This window comes from Crocodylus siamensis, chromosome 4, assembly GCF_052110815.1.
Source record: "Crocodylus siamensis isolate JL-2025a chromosome 4, ASM5211081v1, whole genome shotgun sequence".
NCBI lineage: Eukaryota > Metazoa > Chordata > Crocodylia > Crocodylidae > Crocodylus > Crocodylus siamensis.
The window spans coordinates 175,427,236-175,448,318 of record NC_143398.1 but is presented as its reverse complement, the minus strand read 5'-3'; the positions used below and the strand labels follow the sequence as shown (position 1 = coordinate 175,448,318).

The 21,083-nt window shown below is 43.7% G+C and overlaps 1 protein-coding gene across 13 annotated transcripts in view; it reads right to left on the bottom strand.

Annotated features, from left to right (window-relative positions):
* The window catches only part of HDAC4 (histone deacetylase 4), a 423,758-nt gene that overhangs the window by 379,931 nt on the left and 22,744 nt on the right, over positions 1-21,083 (bottom strand). For 11 of the 13 annotated variants that reach the window (XM_090044962.1, XM_090044959.1, XM_090044963.1 and 8 more), the window contains one exon: positions 3,268-3,519. The exons of the other annotated variants lie outside the window; for them this stretch is intronic. In XM_090044962.1, the coding sequence (XP_089901088.1) occupies positions 3,268-3,289 (22 nt within the window). In that variant the 5' untranslated portion in view covers positions 3,290-3,519. The remainder of the gene's footprint in view (positions 1-3,267; positions 3,520-21,083) is intronic. 13 annotated transcript variants of the gene reach the window in all.

The window sequence follows — 21,083 nt, the reverse complement described above, 5'->3', positions numbered from 1 at the left end:
TTGGGGAGGGTGGAGGAAAAAAAAAGCCTAATGTCAGTTCAGATTAAGTGAAAGCAAGGTCCTAATATCCTGTATAAGTGGAGCCAGAGCCTTCCCTCAGGCAGTGCATGTCATTAGGAAGAATTATTTTGAGCAGCCTAACTAAAACAACTATCAGAGCTGATACCATAAATCTAGAAACTGGCTATGGCAGATTCAGAAAAATATATTTCTACCAAGCATTTCGGAGAAGGCTTTTTTGTAATAGGACAAGATTGACCATAAGAGCACCACAATGTACACCAAAAGGAAACCTCTGAGTTCTAGTTTAATCTCTGGCAAGATTTTTAGTCAAAAATAGAAATGATCCTTTTATAAAGAAATTGGGCATAGACAAATTCCTGTTGAAATCTGATATTTTACCGAATTACAGACTTGTGTTTACATACATACCAGATAACCACATATTTCATTTAACTGCACAACACCGGATCAATCCATTTTTCCACTAAACTTATTTGTCACAAAGTAAGCAAATCTGCCTATTGGTTAAGTATATAAAGCTCTAAAGTGCATAAGAAAAACATAAGTGTACTTGCTTCAATTGTACAATCTGTGAGGTGCCAAAACAGCCTTGAACTGATTAGGTTCTAGAAATTTTAGGGCTTCTATTAAAGGTAATAAAGTACTCTGAGAAATAAGGTAAGAAGCCTTCGAGGTACATAAAGCTTAGCACAAGCTGTTCCTGTAGTTAATGAGCAACGCTTGCATTGAGTTTAGATAAGTGCATACTCGACAAGTGCATAGCCGTTTTTCAGTCCCATAAATCAATATGATAGGATGACTACAAGATTAAAATGTCCCTTTTAAAGTGAAGATTTAAAAAGCATACACAGAATTTCATTTCTCACTCAAATGGTCCAAGAGCACAGTCTTTCCCCTTTTTCTCCCACAGCCCTTCAATCCACTGATTTTCTCTTAAGTATTCTCCAACAGAAGAATAAAGACTAAAATTTAACAAGAATTGTGCCAACACACATAACAACTTGATTTTTACACCAGCATGCCCCTCTTTCTAAAAGGGCTCTCTCTAACCTCAACAGTTACCATCAACAAAAAGTTCCCTTATAGCCCAAGTCAGGGCTGTCCAACTGGTAAGCCTATGGGCCACACACAGTCCATAAAGGGTTAAGTTGCTCCCTGGGGCTCCTGTCCTACCCTTGCTCCTTGGGCACAATGGTAGAGGGGTGTGCAGTGTGGGAGGGGGAGGCACAGGAGCATTTGGGAACACACAAAATCATGTGCAGATAGTTACGAAATGGAGTTGAGCTCAGCCAAGGCATAAACAGATTTGTATTCTGAAACAAAAAGTGAAGGTGATGGTAGTAAAATTTTATTTTCAAAATGCAAAAAAGAAAGACCCTTCCTACTAGGAAGAATTCCTTGCTAGACTCTGGAGTGTGAGCATGACCTAGACCAGCAGCAATTTCAAAAAAGTAATCAAAACTGGTGAGTGACAAGATTACCTACAAGACCAAGAGAAGTAGCCAAATCAAGCTGACTGAAAGCAATGGAAGAACAAGGCATATCAGCAAAATTGTTCCCGAGGTGAGGGACTGGTGAGGTACAAAATGGCTAATCGTTTCCTTACCCCCAAAAATCACTGAAAATCTAAGGAGGCTACTAAAATAAAAGTCCAGGATCCTTTTAGGACTGGAAAAATGTTTTTTCATTTTTAAAGCAAAGACAACATCCAGCTAACATGTAAGTGACAAGACAGTCTGCTTTCTTATCCATGAAATAAGGTAAGCACCCATACATTTGAAATACTATGCAAACAACTCACACCATTTTAGTTTTTCATTGCAAACTCTTCATGCCTTACAATACTTACATTTTGTTTAATGAAGGAAATGAGATATTCATGGTGCACATACTGCATGGTGTCATAAACCTCAAAAAATTAAAATAAAACCTCTTTCTGATAATTACCTGCTAACCTCCAAAACTTCTAGGCCAAGGTTTTCAAAAACAGAACCTAATCTTAGGTTTCTACATCTTGATTTAGGGACTTCACACAATGAACTGACTGAGATTCTTTATAATGCTGTGAATATCACCATCATATGCTTTTACCAATTGACTTTTGGTCCATGAATGTTAAAGTCAATACTATAACTAACTTAGATACAAAACAGGTTGCAAAGAGAGAGGGCCACAACATTTAATATTTTACTATTTGATTTTTTTTAAGTAATTAGAACAAAATTGACCAAAATAGTTTCTCTATCCAAAGTGAAAAAGCAAAAAAAGAATAAGCACGAAAAGCATATTTGAAGTTAAATAGATACATATTTTTATAAGATTACATGCCATGAAAAAGGTCACAAGTGCCACTTCCAAACAACTGCAAAATATTACCAGAAGGTGCAGTAGTATAGAAATGTCCATCAAAAAACAATTACATTTCACTTATGAGTAATCATAGAGGAACTAGCTGCATTAGATAGTATTAAAAGACCTTTATCTCCTTAACAAAAATGTTTACTGTTACTTGCTTCATACAGCATGTCAGCTGTTCAGAATACTTATAAGCTCTCTCAAAGATGGGAATATGCAGCGTCATATGAACAAGTGTTTAGATGCATGTTCTCAAAAATATAACACTTGTATAAATGTTCAGAGATGCATCAGTCAATTAAGGTGAATCATGCAATGCCTCATTCTAACAGAAGTACTCCCATTCTAAAAGAGAAAGAGCATTTTACGTTACCTAGTTTTTATGTTAAATAATTGATAAAAGTAATACCAACAGAAGCATGATCATTCAATCACATGGAGACTATAAACCATTAAGATGCATTATATAGTACAGTGTGTATTTAACTCTAAAAGGAATTAAGTATGTGAGTAACTCCTCAGAGAGCCAACTAAAAGGTTCAGTGGTACATAATTCAACAGCTACAGCTCTAAAAAAGGAAAATACCCCAGTTTCAAGTTTAATATGGATGAAACCTCACTGTCTAGTTTTATTTTAAGTTTCATGTTTAAAATTAAGACGCACACACAAATTGAATTTTTATTCTGTATTGCAAATCACAAGAAATTTCATTGGGTACCAACAGAATATTTTCAAGGAGAGAACTCAAAAGAAAAAAGACACCTGTGATTAGTAAAGATAAAGCTCTTTTTTTTTTTTTTTTAATTGCCTTCTTTTAAAAGAAAAACAAACAAACTGGGTGATGCATTTTCTTACAAAATTGAAAAAACAAAAACCATTGTCCTTACCTGGATGGTTTTGGGAGCTCATTGCTAATAATGTCTAGTCCTTTTGAGAAGGGATTCAAAATGGATCAGTTTCCACTCCAGTAACAGCAGCCCTAAAGAGCTCCAATGCTCCACCAATACATAGAAATATACAGAGTGGGAGTTAAATCATAACCACCATATAAAATCCAGAGCAGAATGACATTCTGTGCTGTAAACAAAGTAATCCAATAGGATGGCAGAATATCTTCTAATGGCTTTCAGAACGTGAACCTGTAATTAGAAAACATGGCTGTATTAGAGAACTGCGTTTCTTACAGTTACTGCAGTTATACAACAAGCGGTCTGCTGTTTCTTAAAGAGAATTTTTAAATTATGATATCATGTAAGAGTAACTGACATGTTCTTGAAAAGCAAACTGAATTTTTTTGGTTGGGAAAAAAAGCCCTACAAAGACTGTGTGTAAAAACTTCAGGAAAAAAAAAACAAATAAATATAGTAATAGAAATCCTCTCACTAAACATTTGCACTTAAAAAACTTAGGGTTTTTTTTCTTTAATTAAGCTGGATCTTTCAACAGTACTATATAAAACCACTTAATTACCAATAGCTTCCATATTTTAACAGCCATATGTATGAGTAGTATCTGCTCTTCATCCATCTGTTCATTTGTCTTACCAGAAATCCAAAGAAAAAATTCTGAATGGCAGGACACCATGTTACATTCCAAGCTACGGGGAAAACAAGTCTTCAGACATTAAAAGAAAAATGCAACAACAGTTAGTATTCTCTATTGAGAAAAAAAGTAACACTGGTTTAAAAAAAAAAAAAAATCAGCTGTTTTTAATCTTCTGTTTAAGTTCAACCCCCCAAGAATGTAATTATATATGTTCCAGCATTAGGTCCAGTATAGTTTGAAGGACCATCTACAGTCATGCAACTTACAATACTTTCACAGGAAAATTCTGCAAGACATTTATTCCTTTTGAATTTCTGCAAGACATTTATTCTCTCTCAACTTCTTAGATCATTTCTGTTCAAGATTCGTATTAGTTATTTGTGCCACCAAAGCAGCATTCTTCATCTACTACACCTTCCAAGTATTTGTATTTTCCAGACAATCCTGGTCTTCACAAACAGTTTGTACTAGTATGACTATTTAGATTAGGGACATAATTTTCTTGCAGTATAGCATATACCAATATGAACAGCAGCATAGATGCTGTTATTCCTCTCCTCATAGAGGAATATGCAGTTTTTGTACCGATATAAACACCCACGCTACAACAGCTGAAACAGTATAAATTTTGTTGATATAAATTCGCAGTTTAAGTTATAGCCTTGTTGAATAGTAATTTTAGGCAATTTCTGGTCTTAACTCCTGGCCATTAACAACTTTTAAGTGGTTTAAAGCACTCATTATTCATCTACACCACTCCAGGGTAGGATTATCTCCATTTAATCTACCTAATTTTGCTCCTGTTCCATTAAGGTATGCCCACTTTCCGCAGCTACCCTGCCCAATTTGAAGTCCTCCAGCATCCCAGGATGCAATGGCCCCTCTCGACTCAGGTCCAGTTGGGCTTTCAGGGTGCAGCAGGATTGGGCACAGCACCTCCCCACTGGGCACATCAGGCAGAGCAAGTGCTGCAGCTCCAGAGCACCTGGTGGCTACAGTGCTTCCCACTACAACTTGGACTGACTCACTGCTCCCACCCACAGTAAAGCAGAGGGGAGAGGCAAGCTCTGGAGAAAAAAAGGATCAGACCTCTCCAGAGCTTGTCCCCTACCCCAAGCTGGGTACCACCTGAGCTCTGAAGGGCCTGATCCTTTTTTTCTCTGGAGCTCGAGCAGCAGCATAGGAAAAAAAGCATCAGACCCTTTGGAGCTCAAGCAGCAAGCCGGTCTGAGTAGCAACAGGAGACAACACAGGCACTGGAAATAGTGAGGAACTCAGCTTTCGGATTCATAGGAAGCTTTTACTACTTAAAAAAAATATATCATATTAGCTCTTACTTTCCCATGCTCTCCTTTTCAATGGGATTTCTCTCTTGAAAATCCCCACTTGGCTCCTACCCACCTCATTCTTTAAATGGACTTATCCTACATGCATTGAATAAATACAGTGAGCTGGAACTGCTTCTAGCCCTGCCCCTGCTCACCAAACTTTCAGTGGCAAGTCAGAACTATGCAGGTTAAGGATAGTCAGAGATGGTTTTTCACCCCAAGATGAAACTGCTCCACCAAGCTGAACAACACTAAGCTAATTAATGTGTGTGGCTTACAGAGTAAGGTATGATAAGGCCTTTAACACTTTAGTTCAGACCCATCCAGTTTGAGTGGGCAGGGGCTGCATGCCACATGGAGCCCCAAGGTAATTCCCCTACCAGCTGCACAGGCAACACATTATACAGGCGCCCCTACCATGTGGGGAGCATGGATAGATAGCACCACCCACCTCCCCAGAAGGCTCCCTGGGCCCCCACAGGCCATAATCCCCGCAATCCAGGGACGGGGCAGGAAAAGGAAACTGAACGAGGGAGCCTGATGAGCCAGGTGTTAGCCCCTCACAGGTCACATGCACCCTGCTGGCTGCCAGTTCATTCAATCCTTTGTCATACCTCAGTTCCTTGGACCATTGCTACTTTCTGATAAAGTCAACCAAAAATGAATACAGTGTATTGTACTCAGGGCTCATGGTAGAGGCGATATCTTCTATTAGACCAACAAGATTTTTACAAAAGCCTTTAATTGCAAGCTTTTGGGCACCCTTCATCAGGCATCAGAGAAAAGAGTGTAAAGTTCTCCTGGGTAGAAATGAAAATTCACATTTCATAGGATTTCACAGAAGAGTCAATAGATGGAAAGCTCCTCTGGGCAGACAGTTTAGAGTACTGCATGAAATTTCACCCTAAATTTTTTTATGATGGTCCATGGTTCATTCGTCTGAACTAAAGTATAACTTGATCTGAAAACAAAAAACTATTGTTTTCTTCTACTTACAATACAGTGCATCAGCAGATGCAGACTGAAAGAGTGGTCTTCCTTTGTTCCTGCATGACATTACACTTTCAATTTGCTGCACTTCACCTCTACCCCAAAGTCTCTTTCAGAATTAATTATCCAATTTCTCTCTCGTTTTGCATTTTCATGTCTTGAATTACATTTCCTCACATTTAAATCACAGCACGAAAGAGCTCCAAGCATACGATTGCTAATCCCTCCAATTTTCAGCCATCCCAACTCTTCATACCGCTGATCTCGGCAATATCATTTAAAATGAGAAAAAAACCCCCGAAAACCAAAAACCTAGACTGGGTCAATTTAAACCCAACATTAAAATTTTATAAATGTAAGATTTAACATAATGAAGATTTTTCCCCGCAATTATTCAATTTAAAACATTTATGTCAAGGGTTCTCAAACTCTGTAATACCATTTACTCACTCTTCCAAATAGTTCTCAGGATACAGAAGGGTTAAGCACAAACATACCAGTCCATACCTCCCATCAAAAACTCGGTCCCTAAACCTTATGTGCTACTGTTTACTTTCACCACTCCTCATCCAGTAGTTTCTAACACACATCAGGGATCTTTTCAAGATCTTACCTGCAGCAGTCCTCCAATTCAAAATGTATTTGTTTTTTTGACTGCAGCCCATGCCTTATCAAATCCATTTTTTTAGTAGCAAAACATCACCTGTATTATTGTCCCATATTATCAGGATGAAAATGTAAATCACGATTTTCCAATAAGATTTAAAAAGCACTGCGTTTTTATGTTGTTATCTTCTGGATCATAGCTACCCAACATCTCAGGAGCTGAAGGCCATACACTCCTGGGCTGCACATCCCACAGCAGCACCATGCTGGCCTCCCCATTTCACCATGACACCCAATGGTGTAGCTTCTGCTGCGCTGTGTTGTGCCATCCAGGGACTCCAGCCCCTCCAGTCCCTAGGAGGCAAGGGCAAGGGCAGGAAGCCGAAGCTGGAGGATAGGAGGGGGAGCTCACAGACCCTGTCTGGGAAGCAGTACAGGAACAGGAACTGTGAATTAACTCCAAACAGAGTGTTGTGGCCACTAGGTGGTCACACCTGCTTTAGGTGTTGCCAAAGCATTTCAATGCATTTTCTCTCCCTAGTAAAATAACAAAAGTCAAAAAAGGTCAAACATCCATTCTGAGTATAGATTACACTTAAGGGTAATGTAATTAAGGCTTAAAGTGCTGGATTTTTGGTTTCATAATCCTCCTCTCCTGTGTTGTGTGTGCATTTAAAGGGATCACAGTAAAAGGTTAACTGGTCTAATACCAAACTTCTCTGCCCAGCCATGTCACAGACATTATGGACCCAAAAGTGCTAGAATCATATTTTCCTCCACAATCCCCTGGTACCTTCCTTGTTTTCAAGCCTTTCTGAAATAAGAATGTATCACAGAACTAGACAAGTGTTTGCCTTAAGCCATTTCTAAGAGGATAGGCCCAATATAATTTTAGGTCGTATCACACCAACAAATGCACACCTTGTTCCTTAAAGTATATATTTCTCTAACAAGTTTAGATATGGGTCTCGTTCCAACAAGTAACTCAATATTCTCTATTTAATATCAGAAGCTAACGTTCCTGGACTAGAACCTTGAAGTTCAGTATACATTTTCTTGTCATCAGTGTCCCACAATCAAATTCCAATGACCACTAAGGAGTCCACCCAAGTTTATAAAAGGAATATTACATTTCTTTATCAAAGTAAGTATTTCAGGCTTCTGAGCTGGACTAGCAGCAAGCTGAAGTTACTAGCTCTGAGAAAATTAAGTCACCTGGAAGCACTGACATTGTTACAGCTATCCAATTCCTGTACACACATAGGCACATATACGCTCAACCCTGGTTCAAAAGGTTTTTACATACAGGCAGAAGAGGGGCCAAAAAGAGCTGTTATACTTGTCCACAATCCCCAAAAGTTCAAAGAGTTAGCTCCAGTTATATAAGAAAAGAGAATTAGGAAAGTATAAGAGGTTGTGAGGTCTCAGCTTCTCTTTGTTGTCCCCCTCAGACTGCTCCAGATGACCATGTGGAAAACAAAGTTTTCCTTAACTAAGATCTTCCTGAGGCTAATCAACCTAGGCCTTTCCCTGATGTTCCTGAAGCCTTCAGACTCAAAGTCAGAAAGGCGATGGATATACACCAGGAGCAGGCAACCCCTGGCATGGGTGCCAGAGTGTGACATTCGAATGTATTTTGCTTGGCAGGGAAGGAGCCAGGGCTGCACTGCCACAACAAGGATTGGGCCCCACCATCCACCTCTGGCATACCAACATCTTACAAGTTGAGGTCATGGGGGGTTTTTTGACACTCTGCCCAAAAATGCTGCTGACCCCTGATATACACTCTTCTATTCCCTATGGGCATAACTATTACAGCAGCAGCCTGTCCCAACTCGGAAGTTACCATTCCACAAGTACTGGTGAACAGGGCCTATTCCAAACCCACTCCCACACCATGAGAGAGTGCTTGAAAGTACCCAGCATAGCCACTCACAGGACCTCTGTTTCTTAAGGAGTGGCCTCAGGGATGACCCTGAAGCAGCCTCACTAGCAGACTTCTGATTTAAAGCATGCCCGTGGGGAGAAGGTGGACTTAGTGGCCACATCCACACAAATGAGAAATTTTATTTCCCTGGGTAGGGGAGGCTGAGGCCAGCAACTGTGCTGATCCCAGAAACCTTATGCGAGGTCCTGTGGGCCTCAGGGAGCTGCAGCTACAGCACACTTGCAGCTGGGAGCCTGGCTAGCACCTGAAGCAGAGCTCTAGCTGGCTAGGCTCTGGTTTTGGGTGGTGCACGCTGCTGCCAAATGCACCACCCCACTTTATTTTTTCTGGCATGGGTCTTTTTGAAGTACACAGGGCAAGCACTATCATAACAACAGTCAAAACACTGCAATAGTCCTCTCAGAGGTTCAAGTGATTCTTAGCTCAGAAGTTGGGTGGCCTTATTTTAAGTTCTCTCTCTCTCAACAGCTCTAGAATTAAGCTTCTGCCTGACCAAGTACCATTCAAATGGAATTGAATCAAATGCTGCTACCAGTAAAGGAGTATAAATTTAGGTGAAATTACCCATAGGGCAATTATTTGTGTTAGAACTTCCTGCTATGGAGAAGCATCTGGGAGTTCCAATTAATACAGTCAATCAATAATGCATTCCATACTAATGAACAAGTTGGGCATAGAAAGCAAGACCCATGTTAACAATTGGCCAGGGGGTAGTAAATAAGCACAAACTTCTGAAAATGTGATGATTAAAAGGACTGTTTAAATAGCTGTTTCTTAAAACATACAGATTTTATTTCCAGGCCTCCAGTGACTTTCCGCATCCTCATCTCCCTCTGCAAGAGAAATTCCAGGAAACCATTTAGTATTTTAACTATTTTGCACATGTTCCCAAGACCACTCTCTCTGGGTCAGTCATCCAGCTAGCAACTGATTGGTACAGGCTCACATATGAACTGGATAATGTTGTACGCAATGAAACAGTTTCTCCAAATATGTTTGCATACATTTTGCAGCCACTGAAAGCTGAAAAAGCTTTTTATTCCGCATAGCTGAGTTAATTCATTAGTATCCAAGAATCCTACTGTTTCAACATGTGAGTATGTTTTGACAATGTGAATGTTTCCCTTCCTCTTTTCTACCCACACTCCAGATGTGTCACTGCATTAGTTATAGCTACAGATTTGCACTAACCAATAGTTACAGCTATGACAGCCTTCTATTTACAAATCTGTTTTTCTGCATTTAATTTGCTAAAGAATTTCACCCAAGACAAAAAACCTTAACCTAAGGATAAAGCTTCAAGACTTTTTTAAACTAAAGTAAATCAGGTTACTTCTGGACACCAAGGTAGCAGTGACCTAATTTTACCTGCAGGACTGGTCATAGATATCCAAGCCAATGGCTACAGTGGACTTTAGCTGGGGCTCAACATGAACAACAGCATAACTAAGGGGCTGAGTGGCGGGGAGTGCCTACCACTCAGCAACTCAGGGCATTGCCTTTAGAGGGGGTGAGGGGACAGCTCTCAAAAAATAACTGCTGAAATGCAGCAGCTGGTGGTACCCCATGCACCAATACAGTCTGGGGTGCAAATCTGTCCTATTATACCTATGCATGCAAGGACCCTTTGAAAAAGGTCAACTAATACAGGACAAATACCTGCTTATTCAAGTATACTATATACTGTAACTATGTAGCATTGACCTTTTCTGGAACCAAATGCAGAGTTTGCTTTGCCTTCCTTAAGCCTTACATGACCTGCACGGTGTAAAACTACCTTTTTTGTGCGTATCCAGGATAATGAAAAATCAACTGCTGAGGTATGACTTGGCTCCACCTCCTACCCCTGCTGTGCTACTCTGAACAGCAAGCAGCTCAGGAACGCAACAGTGGCCATGGGCAGAGGGTGAAATACGACCTGACCAGCCACAGTAGGGTTGAGGGGGGAGCTGCTGCCAGGCAACTCCTGCCCCAGCACATGGGGCTCCAACTCCAGCTCCCAGCCACCTTCCACCCATTCAGCTGCTGGCAGCTGGCTGCTCATTGCACTGGGCAGGCAGAGTGGATGTAAGGCAGCTGGGGGCAGAGCTGGAGCCCCATGCACTGGGGCAGGAGTTGGCAACCCTCAGTACATGTGCCGAGTATGGCATGCGAGGCCATTTTCCTTGGCGCACCACCGCCAGCCTGGGCTCAAAGCAGCTGCTGCCAGCTGGCTCCCAGGAGCAGCATGTAGTCTTGGGGGGGCAGTGGGCACAGTGCCCCCCAGATCTGGGTGAGGGACAGGGCAGGGGCGCACTGCAGGCTTGTGATCTCGGCCCTGCTGCCCTCCCCTATGCCTTCTGGAGCTCAGCATGTGACCCAGAGTGGCAGTGCGCAGGTGGGCCGCACAGGGAAGCTGCCTCTTGCTGCAGCTGGGAGGCTGCAAGCCCTGCTACAAGCAGCCTGGGCACCATGGCTAGCAGCAGCTACCCCAGAGCCTGGGTCAGCTGCTGCCTCTCTGCCCCAGCCCCAACAGGCTCAGTGGCACCACCTACTGCCTTCCCGGAGCTGGGAGACACCAGCTGTTTGCAGCCTCCAGGCTGCAGCCATCCCAGGTTCTGGGTAGTTGCTAATAGCCAAGAGGCTGCAAACTGATGCTGCCCCAGCCACAGCTACCTCCCAGCTCCTGCACCCAGGAAGGCAGCAGGTGCCAGCAATGCTCCCCACTGTGCTGCCCTCCCTGCCACTTCTGCAAAGCAGCGTGTGGAACCCAGCACAGCAGGTGGCGCAGAAAGCTGCCTGCCACTCCAACCTCCCGGCTGCCCTGGCTGCACTTCCCCTGCAGGTGGGGGCAGCAGCGAGGGATACAACCTTGTGTGCTGTCCACGCTGCTCCTGTGCACACAGAGGAAGTGTGACCCGTGCAGTGCAGAGCTTACAGCAAGAGGCAGCTTCCCTGTGCGGCCCACCTGCGCACTGCCACTCTGGGTCACGCATGCTGAGCTCCAGAAGGCATAGGGGAGGGCAGCAGGGCCGAGATCATGAGCCTGCAGTGCGCCCCTGCCCTGTCCCTCGCCCAGATCTGGGGGGCACTGTGCCCACTGCCCCCCCAAGACTACATGCTGCTCCTGGGAGCCAGCCCCACCCCCTGCCCGAGCCTGCAGCAAGCAAGCAGCAGTGGGGGAGCCGGCTCCTGCTCCAGCAGCCACTGCCTTCTGTTGGGGGCTGGCAGGGAGCTGTGGACCTGGGTCCCTGTCCTCATGGCCCCAGCCGCCAGGGCTGGGGGGCTGTTCTGGGGGGACCCACACAAAAACACATACAACAAGATCAAAAGGGAGTAATCACAAGTTTTGTTTAATTTTTCACCAGGTTTACAAGTTTTAGAAAATCTGGTATTTACCGTAAAAAAAAGTCAACATCTATAATTATTAACTATACTAATATGTAGTGCATCCTGCCATGTACCACATGCCCATTTTGTTTTCCTGGCATGCCGGCACTCCGACACCTTCCAAGGTAGACACTGTAGGTTTTTTCAGCGCTTGGGCCAAAAAACGTTGCATACCCCTGCACTGGGGGGCAAGAACACCCAGCTGTGGCTTCCCCCCACCTGGCTAGGCAGGTGATGCCCAATATGTGTTCCCCACTGCCAGGAGCAGCTTCCCCACTGCCAGGAGCAGCACAGCAAGGGCAGGAGGAGGAGAAACTGCTAGAGATGGAGGGAGATGAGTAGTACCCAGGCAGCTGTTGCCACACCAGAAACAGCCCTGCCTGGAAGCTGTGTGCGCTGGCTAGGCCTGAGGCCAGAGCTGCTGCAGGTGGGAGCATAGTGCAGACTGTCCCAGGCACAGGTTGGCAAGGGTCAGCCCCATGCAGAGCACTGCAGGCCAGATGAGGGGGGCACAGACCACAAACTGCAAGCTCTCTCTCACATTTAAAAGAAAAAAAAGCTCCTACTTTTAGCCTAATTGTAAAAGAAAAAAAGTACAGGAAACCCTCACTATTTACAGAGTCGCGATTCGCGGCTTCAAGTATTTGCAGTACGCCACATTCTCTCCCCACGTGGCGTGATCACACTTTGTTGCTGTGCATACCCTTAACCATGGCACCTAAAAGAAAGGCAAATGATAGTGCAGCAAGTGGGCGAGAGACTAAGAGGGAAAAAAAAAGTGATGACTAAGCAAGAAAGTTGAATTACTAGATAAGCGTGCAAGTGGACTTAGTGCAGCCTCAGTAGGTAGAATGTATGGCATTAACAAGTCCACTGTGCAATATGTTTTTCTCTTTTTTCTTAATGTAAGGGACAGTGTTGCTGCAAGTGCTCCATCTAGTGCAAAAGTGTCATGTGTGAGTCATAATCCCATAAAGGAGAAAATGGAAAAAAGCGTCAAGCATTTGGATTGAGGATATGGCACAGAAACGAGGACCTGTGGATGGCCCTGCAATTTGCAAAAAGACTTTGAACTTATGGAAGTATTTTACACAAGCATCAGGTGGTGAGGGTGGTAGTGATGGCAGTGCAATCTCATTCACAGCAAGTAAGGGGTGATATAAGAAATGTAAAAAAAAAAAAAGGAGGCACAGCCTACATAACAAAGTTGATGGGGAGGAGCGGGGCGGGGGGGGGGGGGCGGAAATTGGCATCAGTAGACCATGAGGCAGTGTGGGATAGTTCCCCACAGTGTCTTAAAATCATCAAGGAAAAGGGTTAAAAGCCCAAACAAAAATTTTCAATGCAGAAAAAACTGCCTTGTTTTGGAAAAGGATGATGATGTCGACAAGAACATACCTTTCCAAGGAGAAGAAAGCTTCAGGCTTCAAGGTAGCCCAGGACAGGCTAACCCTTCTCCTCTGTGCTAATGCCGCAGGTGACTGCAGGGTGAAACCTATGTTGCTGTACTGTGCATTGAACCCCAGGGCATTAAAGGGCAAGAATAAGCACGGCTTGCTGGTTTTCTGGCAATCTAACAGGAGGGCCTGGGTCATGGCCGATTTATTTTTGGACTGGTTCCACAAGCGTCTCATCTGAGAAGTAGAAAAATACCTAGACTTCAAAGGGCTGCCCTTCAAAGTGCTACTCATCTTGGACAATGCGCCAGGACACCCACAAAGTCTGCAATTTGCCCACCCTGATGCGGAAGAGGTTTTCCTACCACCAAACACAACTTCCCTCATCCAACCTCTCGACCAGGGTGCAATTCCTACTTTCAAAGCTTATTACACCAGGTGCACCTTCGGTCAAATTCGTAATGTGCTGGAAGGTGATCAAACGCTTGATGTTAAGAAGTGCTGGAAGGACTACACCGTCATTAACTGAATCACTAACATAAAAGGAGTTGATTAATGAAATAAAGCCATCAACCATCAATGCCTATTGGAAGGAGTTGTGGAAAGAAGCAGTCAGCAATTTCACTGGTCTCCCACATCTGTTGGTGAGGAGATCAACAGGATTGTGCAAATGGCCTGTGACATTGGAGGGGAGGGTTTTGAGGATATGGAGTTATCAGAGGTTGAAGAACAGATTAAGTCACATACCGAGGAACTGACTGATGAGGACGTAGTAGAACTCATGACAAATAATAAAGATGAAGATGATGAAAATTAAAATGAAGAGACAGAAAGACTTAATTTAAATTTAGGAACACTACACTGGTCAAGCTCTTCAGATACAGCAAACAACTCACTGACAAAATGTTTGAACATGATCCCTCTATGGAATAGAGCCTTAAGCTTAAGAGGCAAATTGCGGCTGCAATGATGCCTTACCGAGAAATTTATAAGGACTTACAGAAAAAGGCTGAACAGCTTCCCATCACGACCGTCCTTTGCAAACCCTCCCCTGTGAAGCCCTATCAATATTTCTTTCCAAGTTTCAGTGTTACAGCCCAGGAGTCTACTAAATGTTCTTGTGGATATCCACAGGTATCAGAAATGGTTCTTACAAAAGTAACATTCAAATAATTAAGGAAGTATTGCTTTGGACTTATCTAAATTAAATATGTACCTGAATTAAACGCAGTAAAGCAAGATCACTTAAAGAGCATTCAAGTCCTTCCCTATGGTATGGGTGGATCTTAGTGTTGGCTGAGCTCTTGCTGTCATACCACAGTTATGTGATTTAAAACTTAAGAGAAATTATTTGCCGCAAAAGCAAACATAACATGTTCTACTGCATCAGTTTGACTTATCAGTACACACTGAAAAAAATATACCTTACAAATTGTTACCCTAACTATCCTATACTCAATTATCTAAATGCTATCTTCCTCAATCTTGCCATTTCTATATTCTTTACAAAATGGAAAGGTCTCTTGTACTGGCACAGATTCACATACAAAAACAATGCAAAACTAAACTATTCATATACAGCAGCCATCCATGAAGTGCCATGTAAGATTCAGTACTTTGAGAAATTAAATGCTGTATACTTGATTATTAAAGTGCTGACATTTCAATGCCAGCTATTATAGAACTATCCTCACATGAGAGCATGGACATTGTGTTGTTTTTTTTCCGCCCTGTCCTTAAAAATTAGTACGCAAACATATGGTGTAAAAAATTACTGCTTCCACTCATTCATTCTCAAATGAGAATTGCAAATCAAAATATGAAGCTTTAAGAAAGCTGCCCCAATTAGACTAATATTTTATTTCCCACAGCCAGGGTGTATGCATACAATAGTCTCCCCTGGATAATTAACATCTATACGTTTCTTAATTACATCACATACACATGATTTTAAAAACCTCATACCCAGTAGGAGGTTTTCGAGCAGTCTGGTTACTTGCCTTGTTACATAATGGACAACTGGGTATTTGTAGTGTAAGCAATAAAATACCTGCACTGCAACCATTCTCCAATTTATAACTAGTCAATTTTAGTTCTCCTTTGAGGTCCAAGAGTTTACAAATCAATGGTCAGCTACTTTATTAACTTCAAGTTAGATATGAAGCTGTTCACGGCCAATGAAACAATACTCCCATATCTCACACACCCCTGTATTTTGATTAGCCTAATAATAAAACCTAAACAACTCGTCAAGAAAATTGCTTGGTAGCAAGTGAGATTGAGTCTCTTTCATATCTTGAGATAGAATACAGAAGAGACCAGATGTAGCCAATAGTACCATTATAAAAAAGTGTATTTATCCAATGATAGCTTGGAAAAAACTAATGGAAAAAAATTTTAAAATTGACATATGACAAAAAACTGACATTCCTCTCATGTTAGACTATAAAACAAAGAGAATCATGAATTTGAAGCCACAGCTTTGGGAACATATTCAATGGGACAGACTTCCCAGAAAACTATTCACTGACACAGGGAATGGCTCAAACAAGTGAGCAAAAGGTAGTTTATTGTAACCCATAATAGCATTCAATACTGGAGAGTCTCTCTGAGCTCTGAAAGGACCCTTAGCCCTTATACTGGGCCACAAAAAAATACATGTAAAATTTAGCTGTTCTTTACCTCCACTATTACGTACATAAACAGTGGAGTGTAATATCTTGCACCAAAAGGTGCTGACAGCAGAACCAAACAAAACCTTAAAAACCCAGTGCTGGATATTAGTTTTCGTAACAGTTAATCAACAGGGACAACTGCGGTAGAAACATGAGATCTACAGCTTGCTATACAGGCAAGCAGCAAAAGCTTTGGGAAAAGGTGTTCAACAAGTGGACTTCATACCTACAAAGTATAATCCAAGTTACTTAAGACTTCAGTACTGTGTTGAAGGACTCCTTAGAAGTCTGAAAAATAACCACTTTGGATTTGGACTCCTATATGAAGTTCTACATATGAGTAGCCAGAACACCTGAGATTTTCCAGAAAAGAAGCACAATTCATTAAGCAGCTCCAATTCAGAAAAATTATTCCCCTGCCCTATGTCATATTTCTTCAGAATCAGATCCTTGGAAACAGAAGCTTCCCCACGAGCAAGACCTAGACAAGGAGGACTGAAGGAGCAGAGTGCTTAAAAACAAAAGCGGAAACATGCTCTCACAGAAATAACTATGTGGGAGAAAAGGGTACATCCCAGATATTAAAACAAGTAGATTTAGAAGAATTTTAAGACCCCTCTGAAATGCCGTGCCTTCAGGCATGCCAGATGTGTACAGCAGGAGATGCAATGCTTGGTATCGGACATATGATGCCTTGAATCCTCATCACACCTCTGCAGAGCTGCCTCCATCCCAATTTTGCAGTGTGCACCACACCTATAAGTTGGGCAACCCTGGTCTAGTCCAACCCCCTGCTCAAGGCATGATCATGCCCAGCTAAATCAGTCAGGTATCTGTCTAACCTACTCCAAGGATTGCAATTCCACCACCTTGGAATTGCTAGGTTTCTTGGTTCAGTGCTTAGTGAAAAAAGTTTTTTCTAACAACCAATCTGAATTTCCCTTGCTGCAATTTAAAATTATTGCTCTTTGTCCTCTCTTTTTGCTCCATTTGGCCATCATTTACTTTATCTAACTGCTGAAAGAAGTTCCCTGCACCCCTCCCAACTTGCAGCCGGCACAGGAGATCAACCAGAGAAATGGATGTGGCTGGGACATCCCTGAACCACAGCAATTCCCATTTACCACAATAGAGCTTGAAAACTAGCATAGTCAAGCAACCCTTAGGCTTGGTCCAGGAGGCTCATGGTCAGAAGACAATGCAGTTTCTGTCCAGCGACACCCTAATCTGCGTTAAAGATTCACCGGGAGCATCTACACATGCGCTTTACTGCAGAATTGATTAAATTATCTCTGTAGTAAAGCATCACCATCAGCATGTGCAGCACTATTAGGCCAGAGTAAATTAACTAACTGTGCCTTAGAATTGTACTGCCCAACAACTACTATCCTACAACAGAGTTATTTACCCTGCTGCAACACATGTAGACGATGACCAGGGCTGACAGGGGCATAAGGGTGCTATTGTGTAAGGGCTGCCTGCCAGCTAGCCCTGGACAAACACCCTCACACCCCAGCCAGCCCCGCTACCTCACCAAGCCAGGACAGAGCAGCTCCAGGCTGGCAGGCTGATGCCAAGTCCCTTGCCAGCCAGGGCTGTGCCACTCTGGCTCAGCATACTGCAATCCTGGGAGCAATAAACTCCAGTGCAAACTGCACCAGAGTTTCAGGCACGCTAATTTCACGTCTAGATGCACCCACTGACTGCTAAATTAAGACCTTTCAATTGCTTTTTACAAATTAAGAATCATGTTAGAATTCAAATCTCCAAGCAGCTTTTCACTATGTATTAAGTTCCTGTAGTACTTAGTTCCCTGTTAGTGGTTATGATCTGGACTAGTGCCTAGACCCTCAAAAATAAAAAAGTATTTAAGTATTGCAGCGCAAGTTTGATTAACTTTATGCCCACATTACTAGCACACCCCTTGATTCTTGACTAACCCTAGTTATGTTCATCCTTTTCTTGCACTAAACATTATGAACAGAAGGAAGAATGAAGGGAAGATATTTCTTTATGCACCAAGAACACACCTTTCCTGCTATACATCAGCTTTTATTGCCCACATCTGAGCTTCTTGTTCTTTTAATATACTCATCAATAAAAACAACTTATTACATTGTGTGTATTCACTCATTCATTACTTCATTAACCTGGAAGTAAAATACTGATTTTACAGAATGCTGCATTGTTTGCCATTTTAAGACTTAATTTTTTTTTAAAGCACAATCTACTTGATTATCTGGTTATGACCATAAACTGCATCCAACTGGAGGGCTGGTGGCAACATGGTGGGGCTATTCACGGCAGGGCAGCTCCTATAAGATACCACAAGGTTGCAACTTCCAGAGTAAGGCTAGTATAGGTTCCCTCAAAATTCCAGGCCCCACTGCCTTGTGCACACTCTTTAGTTGGAGAAAGGCTAAGGGACATCACCCTGACAGAAAACATGCCTTCTCTGAAGTATTAGGCAGTCACCAGCAGATCTAATCTCTTGCTCTCTGGCAGAAGCTACAACCATCAAGGCACTGAATGTCTGAACCTGGTCTAGTCTTCAGACTCTGTCTTGATGGTCTAAAGTGGGGAAGGTAGGTCTAGGGTAGCCTCCACTCCTGCATATTCTTGCCTAGGCGTACAAACTGAATGTCTTGGTGCGATGGTCGCATACACCTCTTGCACTACACTATGGTCCAATGGACGCCAAGCCAATAATGCAAAATTTTTTTCTACATGAAAAAGTCTTCATGGAACTACAGTTTTCATTCTTCTGTTTTGCAGTTTTCCCCTAAATATTACTCTTTCAATTGCTTATTTTACATATAAGCACCAAGAACATCAATATGCATATTCCTCAGTAGTCCGTATATGGTTCAAGATTGTCACTGAATATCTGTTAAGAGTCCAGATGGCATCATGCTGCTAAATTCTTAGCCTCTTATTCCTCTGGAAAGAGATGCTTACAGGAATTAAAGGCAAGTTGCACCCATTACAGAACCTTTTTAAAATCTAGAGGGTGCATCCAGACAAGCACGCATGTGCCTCTTGCCCCATCTCAAACCACTTTGAGTTGGGGAAAGAGGCATGTGCGGAAACAAAAAAATGTTCCCTGCACTGCAAACTGAAAACCGCTCCACAGAAGAGCAGAGCAAGGAATGATCCCAGACCATGCTAGGGAGTCAGCCCTCCAAAGGAGACGCTCTGCCTCCGGCACTGTCCGGGGCGGGGGGGGGGGGCGGGCGGTGTTCATGGGTGAAGGGTGGCAAGCGGATGTGGTGGGTATGGACATGGCCCAGCCCCATGTGGCTCGCTAGTCCGGCTTTGCACCAGAGCGAATCACAGGGCTCCAGGAGGCATGCACAGGACCCATGTGTCCCACACAGGGCTGGCCCAGGTCCCGCTGTGCACCACCCCCACCACAGGCACAGGGGTGCAGAGGCAGGACCTGGCACAGTGCGCAGGGACTGCACACCCATGCCCAGCTGGGTCCTGCCAGCCCTGGGGCCCCCTCTGCCATGCAGCTGGGCCCTTGGTGGCAGGACCTGGCACAGCACATGGGGACCACATGCTGGGCCCAGCTGGGTCCTTCTGCCCTTGGGGCCCCAGGCAGCAGGAACAGCCCCAGGGCCAGCAGGACCCATCTGGCTGCAGCGTGTGGTCCCCACGTGCCAGGTCCTGCTGCCATGGACCCAGCCCGGTCGGGCAGTAGGAACAGCCCCAGGGCCAGAAGGATCAGTCTGGGCACAGCATGCAGTCCCCGCATGCCGCACCGGGTCCTGCTGCCATGGGAATGGCCTGGCCAGGCCAGGCAGCAGAGGGGCCCCAAGGGCAGAAGGACACGGCATGCAGTCCCTGTGTGCAGCACCAGGTCCTGCCACCATGGTCCAGCCCGGCCGGACAGCAGAGAGACCCCAAGGGCAGCAGGATCCAGTTGGACCCTACACACAATCCCCACGTACTGCGCCAGGTCCTGCTGCCATGGCTCAGAGAGCCCCACTCCTACTGCTGCCGCTAAAAGTAAGGTATGGGCCCATGGCAGGATAAGAGCTGTGGAAGCCAGGAGCCCCCACTCCTGAGCACCCCACACATACCCACCCACCTTCCCCCACACCCATCCTGCAAATACCACATCCCCTCTTATCACACACCCATCATGTACAAAGAAAACCAGAAGTATACAAACACATATAGGTATTTAGAATTTATTTTATCATGACGTTAAAGATACCAGTATGCTTCCACATTGCTTTAACATTGTAAATATACCAATAATGTATTGCCCAACTGATCACCGTCTCGCTCTCTAGGCGGGGGGGGGGGGGGGGGGTGTGTGTCTTTTAATTGTGGGAAAAACATGGATTTTGGGGGATTTTTAAAAGTGGATTTGGGATGCTGCTGCAGCGGTCCAGTTGGCACAAGGGGTAGTGTCCCCAGGTACCAAGTGGCCGGGTCCCAGAAGCTCCTGAGAGCAAGTAGCCCTGACATGCTTGCCAGGGCAGCTTTTTATATTACTGGGGACAGCACAGGTGCTGGCCCCAGGCTCTAATTCCCCCTGGCTGTAGATCCAGGCAAAGCCAGGCAGTTATTTTGCCTCAAGTGGCACAATTTGCTCCACAACAAAGTGCATGTCTGAACATGTGCACCAAGGCAAAAAGCTTAAATTTGCACAGCTTCTATTTGAGCTGCTGCAAGCACATGTGGATGCACCCAGACTGTTTTAATTAAAGTGGGTTTTTCAGCATCCTGATCATCTAGTGAAGAAACATAATCGTTCTTGCACTGGAAGGTCAGTTACAAATATTCTAAGCCATTTTAAACTTAGGATTCGAATAACTGCAGCTATCTAAAAGC